The following is an 8,988-nucleotide window of genomic DNA, read 5'->3' on the forward strand; positions in this document are numbered from 1 at the left end:
CCAAAATCGCTTAGGCGGTTACAGCGCCAAAAAAGAAGAAGAAGAAGCTCACGTATATATTTATGTGGGTGATTTGTTGTCGATTTATACCAGTAACTTTTGATCTCTGCGGTATTCCTTGGCATGTGACGGTGGTCAGGTTGCAAGTGAAGCCACAATAATGGTGGAAGTTCTTAATTTATGAATGTAACCAAACTTACGTGAAGTACATATTTACATACTAAATTACATACATACGTATAACAATAATACTAGAGCAAAATCTAGACTATCGTTATATACATATATATATATCGTAGAACTAGTCGAATGACTACCTTCGTTTATTAGTAGCGTGAGTGTGCCCAAAAGTATGCTACAATAGCCCTGAAGCTACCTTTGCTTGCCTATTATTTAACTAGTATAACTTTTTTCTAAATGATTTGAACCAATGAACCGAACCGCAACGATTTTTGGAGCGGTTTAAAGCCCTGATAAAACCTGTACGGCTTGGGGGTTTTAAAAAAAAATTATTTCACCTTATGCCCCAAACTTGGTCAATAAAAACCATTTCCGCGACTGGTTAACTTATCACTTAACTAAAGAACGCGAGTTTCCAATAGCGCTCGCTTCACTCCTGTTGGCCAAACTTAAATTTATTATAGGACTTTTGAAAAAAGACTTTTCAATTTTACATTTCGATCGTATACAAAATTCCCACCACCAATTGTAATAACTATGCTGCAAATCATTCACTTGGACAAGAAATGTACAAATGTAGTGACAACTTATGGCCCACAATTCGGCAATGATTCGAATGTACATAGGTACATTTCATTCAAACTCCTTCATTTTTAGCGCCAAAAATACTCTACCTTGAAATTTGCCAAAAATCGACATTCAAAATGAAAATGAAAACATTGCCAATAAATGTAGCTTTGACAAGCTTACAGCCTTTTAATTGCATAATCCATGCTATCAACAATTGGAAACTATGCACCAACTGCATCGGCAATGGCTAATTTTTGGCATTGTTTCAAGGTTGCATCCTTTGCTTATTGTCAACTTGAAACAGAATTTCGTGGGATTTCATCAATATATGTAAACATACGTACACATGTATGTGAGCTGTTAATGCGGAATGAGGTTAGATTGCTGCCAAAATATTTTCAAAAGTTTATTGTCGAAGTGCTTCGGAGGGTTCCGCCTATCCTCAATTGGCTTGCTAGCGAAACGAACAAACGCAGCGCCAATGTCAACTACATATAGCATTAAGTAGTTAGTAGTGATCTAATTGACCTGATTCTTTACTGTTTACAATAAAAGTAATTAAAATAATGCATTGCGCAATAATATTAGCAAATAAACGAAATTTCTTTTGTCGCTATAAATGATAAAGGAACGGTTACAACATTTGCTTAGAGATTCTATTAGTTTGGAGTGCAGTTTCGATTCGTCATTTCTCTGCTCGCTATGTTTGAGTTGCGGTCGCTTAACGAAAAATTTTGCATGTCTAGGCCACAACAAAGTTAGCTAGCAACGACGAACGATGGCCAGTTTGGCTGTACCTCATTAATTTCGTTGGTTTCACCACTCGCCAAGTGTTGGTGAATCGATGGCGGCTAATAACGAGTAAGGCTAAAAGTATTTCCTAGTGGGGTAAAGTAATTTAAGTGAAACTTCAAAACAATTTTTCAACCTCTTCCTCAACCTCCCGAAACCCAATGTAAAAGCTACTTGAAATTCACCTATTCATTCGCTACCTTTCTGCGATTGCTTGCTTTGATAAAATGCTGACCCTCTTCACTCACTGTAACATTTCAATTTAATTTTCGCTGTTTGTGCTATTCACTTGATTAAAATTACGTTGTGAAAATACACAAGAAAAATGTCACCACTTAAAGCTTTGCTATCACTTCCAGTGATAAAACGACGAATGAAATGGTTGGTAAATTAATTAATAAATTCCAAAGTAAATGACACCGAAGCACACTTTTATTGAAAAGTTATTGGAGTGAAGAGTAAATGGTGAGATCATAAAAACCATCGCGAAACGCTGTCGGTACAATTATAAAACTATTCAAAACAAACTAATTAAAATTAGAGGCAAATATTCACAAAAAAAAGCGCGATAATGATTTTTAAGCGCACAACAAATTTGAAGTTTCAAGTAAACATTTTTCTTTTTCTATTTTGTAAAAGGAATGAGTAGAAAATGGAAATTTCGAGTGTGTCGCAAAAATACTCTGGGCGTTAACCATATTTTTTTAAGATACAAGGCTATGTACTTCTCCTTCGTTTTGTGGCGTGCGCCTTTATGATGTCACACAAAGAGTAGGGACCTACAGTTTTACGCCGACACCGCACTGCGTTTGTATGTTTACGAGAAGCAGTTTTTCAAGACAGAATAAACTCAGAGGTTTGCCATTGCCTGCCGAGGGGCGACCGCTATTAGAAAAAAATTGTTTTTTTTTTTTTGATATTTGGTTAAACCGGGCTTGAACCCAGACCCTGCGGAATGGTAGCGCGCACCACTATTTTCCATAGTTTCCTATGTAAGGCTCAATTCTTTTGTAACTTATGGCGTTTTATTTTCCACAAAAAGTGTCGTCTTCCCGTAGCTCTTTCCTTAGTATTTGTGCGTTGAGGGCAATGAAATGTTAGCTATCGCAACAAGCACAATCAACGCGAGAGCACAAAATTTTATCAGTTGCTTTTAACGAGATCGTACTGTAGTACTAAATAGTAAATTTAAAGTAAAAAGTTTGACATTTCCAAATTCGCAGTTTTTCCACCCTCAGAACACTGTGCGCCTGGATTCTGCATGCCCTATCTATTAAATAAATTTAAATGAAGTCTAATTTGAAACACAGCAAAATATTATTGCAGAAGCTACTGGGTGCTCATTTTTATTGAATTATTTATTTAAAATCGTGCGGATAAAATATTTTCTACTACATATGTAAATATGCTGAATATGCCTCTATTTTCTTTGCATCAACCGCACACCATTAGTCCTTCAAGTTCTCTCCAAGACCCATTTTTTCCATGAAAGTGAAAAGTGTAAAAGAAAATTTTGCGATCTGTAAAAAAGTAGACTTATTCGATTTTATTGCTCCGTTTCGATATCGAGGGCTTATGTTTTTTTTGCAATTTTTAGAAAATGTTTTTTTTTTTTTTGATAAATATTGCAGTCCAGCTCGGCCTTAACTGTCGACCCTGATATTAAAAAATCTCAACTTTGGTATCCGTTAGTGTATTAAATTTACAAGTAAAAATCAGAGATGTGTTCCAATATCAGAGTTGCAGACAAGCGGTCCGAACAGAAACCCTCTATATGTTATATATTTTTTTTGTTTTAACAATTGCTCACCGACAAATTGGTAGCCAAATTTATTGGCACCAATTTCATACCGAAAAAGGGTATTAATTGTTGAGAACGATGTAAAAAGTAGATTAGCAAATTATTGAAGCGCTTATTTTGTGCAAACCAGTTGCATTTGAAAATAGCTTGGCACAACTTTTCGCAATCAACCAGCAAAAATGACGCGTGATAACAAGTTGGCGAAGTTTGCATGAGTACGCACAACAAATAAATGATTGCAGCAATCTTGGTCGCCAAATCAGCAAAAATGGCAATGTTAATCATTGTGATGCCAAGAATGGTCGCAGTAAACAGAAGCTGCGTGAATACCGTCACAGATATAATAGATCCCACGATTTCGGCAATTCTATGTGAATAATGGTATTTAAGTATACAATTTAATCGCAAAGAGAATTGCCTACCCTAAACGCACTCACCTTAATATTTCCTGATGCATAACAATGCATTCTAAAAGCTCATTGTAATTATCATCTGAACTTTTCTGCTCATCATAACCCAAACGTTCCATACGATCTGCCAAAAGTTGTATCTGCGTGCGTATAATGTAAATATAAACAGACGGATATGAGTCGCTCAAAACTTCTTGATATATCAAAAATAAACCCAGGCTTGTATCAAAGCCAACTTGTAGCCAATATTCCCACAAGGATCTACGCCAATCCACATTCGGAATCCAAAACGATACCGGCACATGCCTATCCACCAATGCGGCGACAAGCGACAGAGCGTAATACATGGGAAATGCAACTGCAAAACCCAAAACAAGTCGATTACCCATTATGGCACATTCGCGTATCTTTAGCTTGTCCTCGGGTCGGGTGTAACGTTCATCGAGTTTATTTAATATTGGCTCAACGCTACGCAGACGCTTTTGTGCCATTGTTAAAACGGTACGTTTAATCGGTAAAGCCACGATATTTATGGAGGCTTGCAGGCCATTTAATATTTCCATGACGGAGAGCTTATTTCGATCGCGTACCAAGCCAATATTGCTAATAACTGGCGAGAAGATTACAAGCGAAAATGTTAGGATTGTGTAGAAGAAATACTGTTTACGATATTTGTCGGGTGGATTAATGCCGGAATATCTGAAGCCATTGAACAAATAGATGACTGCGTCGCTGGAGGCGAACACGTTGCGGCCGCGACCCTTTACCAACTCGAACATTATTGCGTGGCGTTCTCGCTGGAGTTTGAAATCAACTATAGGTTTCGAGTTGGAATTGCGATTTATATGTTGATACTCGCGGCAGAAAAAAGGGTAATTGCTTGAATTTGAATAACTAATTAAATTTACGGTATTGATTTCCTTATGAGTGTACATACAATGATTTGCAAAAAAACAAATCAAAATCAAAATCTACGAGGGTCAGTAAGCTCAGTAGACTATTGATTTAACAAGATTACTGTCATTTGAGTAGTCCCATTTTTTTAGCGTTAACGAATTTAGCACATTTTACAGTACGGGCGCTCTTTTTTTACTGTTCACTTCAAAATTTGAAGTGGACAAAAAAATTCAAATTTCAAATGCAGGGTTTCGTTGGATTATTGTTTACGAACTCCATAAACAGAACAGTACATCCATGAGCCTAAACTGGCCGTCTAACCTAGATGAATGGTGCTTTTTTAATACTATAATGGTTTCAAACTACAATTTTTCTGTTAAGCTGAATTTTCACCAGGCAATAAATGACAAAATTTGTATTGATCATCTGGGCCATTAAAAAATAAAAAAAGCCATCAAGTCTATTTCCACAAGGAATTTTTTAAATGGCATACTTTTTTTTTGTTAACTCAATGCCTTAACCAAAAACATCTGAATCAAAATTTCAAACATTATACAGTTTTAGAGAAAATGAACAAATTCTCATCAAAATTTCGAATTTTTAACCTGAATGTTTAGAATAAATGTGGGTTGCAGTTTCATAGTCTTCTAAATTTTGGTAATAAAAATGATATTTTAGGCAAAAAAATCACATGAATTTTTAATACTTTTTTGTTTTTGGAGGCGTTTGTGGTTTTTTCATAAAACTCCAATTTATAAAAGTTGGCCATGGTTTTTTCATATAACTCCAATTTATAAAAGTTGGCGGTGATTTTTTTTTTAATTTTTTATTTTATTTTTTGCCCATTTTTTTTTTGTTTGAACCGTCAAGATATTAAAAATAAAGTGCTTTTTTCATATTAAAATTTCATACACCACGACACCACGTAACTGTTTATAAAAAAAATTCAAAATTCGGATTGTCTGTGACATGCCTTGTGTGTGCTTAGGCTGCTCTAGGTATTCACGCTCCCACCATGGAAAGCCATGTGCACATTGGATCCCGCATAATGCGACAATTGCAACTTACATAGGTAGTCGAAGGACTTTATTAGTGGCCCTCGTACCGGTGTGACTGTTAAAACTCAAGGCCATTTGCAGAGCTAAATGGGAAGTGCCAAATCATGCTGTATGCGAAAATATTGATATTGGAAAGTTTTAGAGGAGGTTTAACCTTTTTAACTATTCACAACTTGGATACTTTATTTAATTTCTTCATAAATATTCTATGTACGGATGTTTATTTATCCAGCTATTAATACAAAATTATACGTTGTTCATATAGACAAATGGCAGATATGTACAAATCTTGCAGCTGGTTAAAAAGTGATTGATAAAATGCCGTCTGATATACATACACACACATATATGAACTCGGTACCAAACATTCAATTGCGATGAATAGATTCTGAGTGGTTAAAGTGGTTAAATACAGAGAACTAAAAATTGTCCTGAATACCGGCCTTCAAAAGTAAACTATCCTATTTTTTCTATGTTTGACCTAAAAAGAGCTTGTAAAGAATAAAAAATAAATAAAAAATATGAATGCAAGAAATATCTCTTTATAACATTTTAAAAAGTTTATTGTATGCTGGTTTCAGGCCTAAAAAAGAAAAAAAAATAGAATCTTCTTTATTTGAGGCTAATTTTGAATTTTCATGTCTTCCATGAAAATCGAGTCGACTAAGTTCCCATTTGGCATTTAGCAGTAAAAGTATATACTTACGTACTCACTATAAAATTCAATAATTTTTCATCTGCAAAATGATTTTAAATATTTAAAACTGTCAATTTTCTGATTCAATATGTCCTGCATTTCGTTAAAAAGTGGCATGTTACATAAATCAAACGTAATCGGCTGACAGTTAACAGCTTCAATTAAGCGCCAGCAATAAGGCCAACAAAAACAAAGATTCAACAACTCACACATTCACTTCGCAGACACACCCATAAAGCGCTTCCCATAACACCGTGACACACCTACGATTTCTTCCCTACAACAACACTTCGAACTTTTTCAATGACGGTTACGCAGCAAATGTCAGAACAACAATTCGCAACAACAACAATCACAATATGCCTTTGACAACTTAATTAAAACATAGCAGACCTTTGGCAATGAGCTGGTGATTGCACGCGTTACAAGTGCACATATGGGACATTCCATGCCGAATCGGACACCATTTGGCGTATGTATTTCTTATTTGTTTCATAAATTTTTGTGTTATATAGTACGATCTCAGAGGGTCCTCCCAGATTTTTTTTTGTCCAGCCGTTTTCGAGATATCGCTTTTTGGAAAAAAACTAATTTTTTAATGTCCAAAACATTGCGAAAAATTTTTTTCTTTTCAAAACACTTTTGGGGCATAAATTTGGAACAATTGTTAGACCAGTGTTTCTATAAAATTTGTATAAAGTTTTAAAATTTTTAATATAATACATAGATATACATTTTTGATTAAAAAAAAGCGTAATGATAGATTTTTTTTAACTTATTGCTAAAAACCTTCACTGGAATGAAAGCCATTTTTTCCAATTTTTTAATTAATTAGAAACTTTTTTTCAAAAATCGAAAATATCTGGCAGAAAAAGCTACAAAAGCCAAATGGTGGCGAATTTGCGTGGAATTCCCCATATATACAAAACTAGTTTGCTATATATGTAAGTAGATATGTATGCTTGCGGGACGATACGGGATTGTAAATGCGCATTTAGGCGCAAACGCTTAAATTTATTGAATACTTAAGCACGGACCCACGTGCGAGGGGGAGAAAGGGAAAATTTGCCCCCGACCCCCTAGGGTTTCGCAGTATGTGAAAAAATTGCGACCATTTTTAGCCATTTCCAACAAAAATTTCAATAAAGGTTAACACACTGTTAACTTTAAAAAATTTAATCAATTGCTTTTAACTTTACATTACATTACTCTGGAAGCAATTGCCCCTAATTTCACTTTGCATCCGCCCCTGTCTCTACTTGCATTCATTTACATATGTAAGCATTTATATACGCATGCGTAGGGGTGTGGTAGTTCAAGTCTAAACATTGCGTGACTTAGGGTACGTTCACACAGCAAGCGGAACTGAGCCGAGCGAAGCCGTTCCGAGCTGAGTGAAGCTTTCAAATTGCTGTAGTTATATGAAAGTGTTCATACAGCAAGCTTTTTCCGAAGCATTTTGGAGCTGAAAACAAAGCAGTTTTTGATTTTAAATTTCCTATTAAATTTTTATGTTTTATAACGCTACTGCAAACAAGATATCAAAATATTCAAATTAAAACGAACTTTACAACGAATCTTTTGAATAAAACTGAACAAATATTTTTGCCGCTTTTCATTGACCGTAAGTTCTGTGGTATGTTTTCAGCAGAGTCCATGAGGAAAGCACACTTCGCTTTGTTCCGCCTTGCTTCATTCGACGCCGCTTGGCGCTCTGTCTGAACGCACCCTTATGCGTAGGCGCAATGTTACATGCTGATGTAGCAAGTAAATTAATTTCCCAGTGAGCTTCAAATGGACAAATGCGAATGAGAAAACTTGTGTTTTAATTTTTAATGGATTAAACATGACAACAGAATGAAAATTCATGTATTTTTTTAATGTTATTTATATATCATAAACATTTTTGAACTGCAATAGCTAGAAATCATCTTCATCGCCTGTAGCAAAATTGAAAACAAAAGTTTTTCACTCTATTATTACTTACTTTTCTTTCTAATTGCTTACTTGGCTACTGGGCAGGTGCTTATCAGATGACCGTAAGTGAATATCAGAGCCATACACATGACCTCAACCAAGACGGTTGCATATGGCTCATATGTACATCAAATGCAATTTATTACATTTTATATTCAATTGGGTGGGTAAATGAACTGGCGAGTGCATACGCATTAATCAAGGCGCAAGGGCTAGTACTCACGGGAATTTGTTTCAACTGAATATTAAGGTCGTAACTGCATTGACGTTTTGGCAAATTAGGTAAAGTTAATAAATTTAAAGGTTGGTTCAATCTTTACACCCAGTGCGAACTTCATTTGAGTACCAGCACCTTGTGGAATCATTAGTAATAAGGTGACAATATTCTAGCCTGGAAAGGCCCAGAACCCTTCATCCCTCTGGCATGAGCTCCGTGTTTAAAACATGACTTGAAATGATTTTTTAGCAAATCACCGTTAAGCCTCGCGCACACTGGGAGCTTAATGCTAAGCTGGGAGGTGAACCATTGAGCAAGCTTATAGGCGCTGAGAAAAGAAACTGTGATGTATACACATTGATAACTCTACGTGTTCTTTTATTTGCTCC

General features: G+C 35.5%; 2 protein-coding genes across 2 annotated transcripts in view; both read right to left on the minus strand.

Annotated features, from left to right (window-relative positions):
* Positions 1–8,988, minus strand: part of LOC118744040 — a 29,626-nt gene that overhangs the window by 3,367 nt on the left and 17,271 nt on the right. The gene's annotated exons all lie outside the window — the stretch shown is intronic.
* On the minus strand, positions 2,937–4,532 carry LOC118744041 (odorant receptor 7a-like). Its single transcript, XM_036476799.1, has 3 exons — positions 3,781–4,532; positions 3,353–3,710; positions 2,937–3,062 (listed from the first exon to the last, which is right to left on the minus strand). Exons 1-3 carry the CDS (start codon positions 4,530–4,532, stop codon positions 2,991–2,993), a joined length of 1,182 nt encoding a protein of 393 aa, XP_036332692.1. The 3' UTR covers positions 2,937–2,990.

This window comes from Rhagoletis pomonella, unplaced genomic scaffold, assembly GCF_013731165.1.
Source record: "Rhagoletis pomonella isolate Grant_MI unplaced genomic scaffold, Rhpom_1.0 Rhpom_scaffold_00007, whole genome shotgun sequence".
In the NCBI taxonomy this organism is placed as follows: Eukaryota; Metazoa; Arthropoda; class Insecta; order Diptera; family Tephritidae; genus Rhagoletis; species Rhagoletis pomonella.

Excerpts from the sequence above, each read along its gene's own strand:
- LOC118744041 (XM_036476799.1), bottom strand. The coding sequence starts at position 4,532 with ATGTTCGAGTTGGTAAAGGGTCGCGGCCGCAACGTGTTCGCCTCCAGC. Across the intron at positions 3,711-3,780 it reads ATGCATCAGGAAATATTAAG|AATTGCCGAAATCGTGGGAT; the intron begins GTGAGTGCGTTT and ends TTATTCACATAG. Across the intron at positions 3,063-3,352 it reads ATTTGGCTACCAATTTGTCG|ATCGCAAAATTTTCTTTTAC; the intron begins GTGAGCAATTGT and ends ACTTTTTTACAG.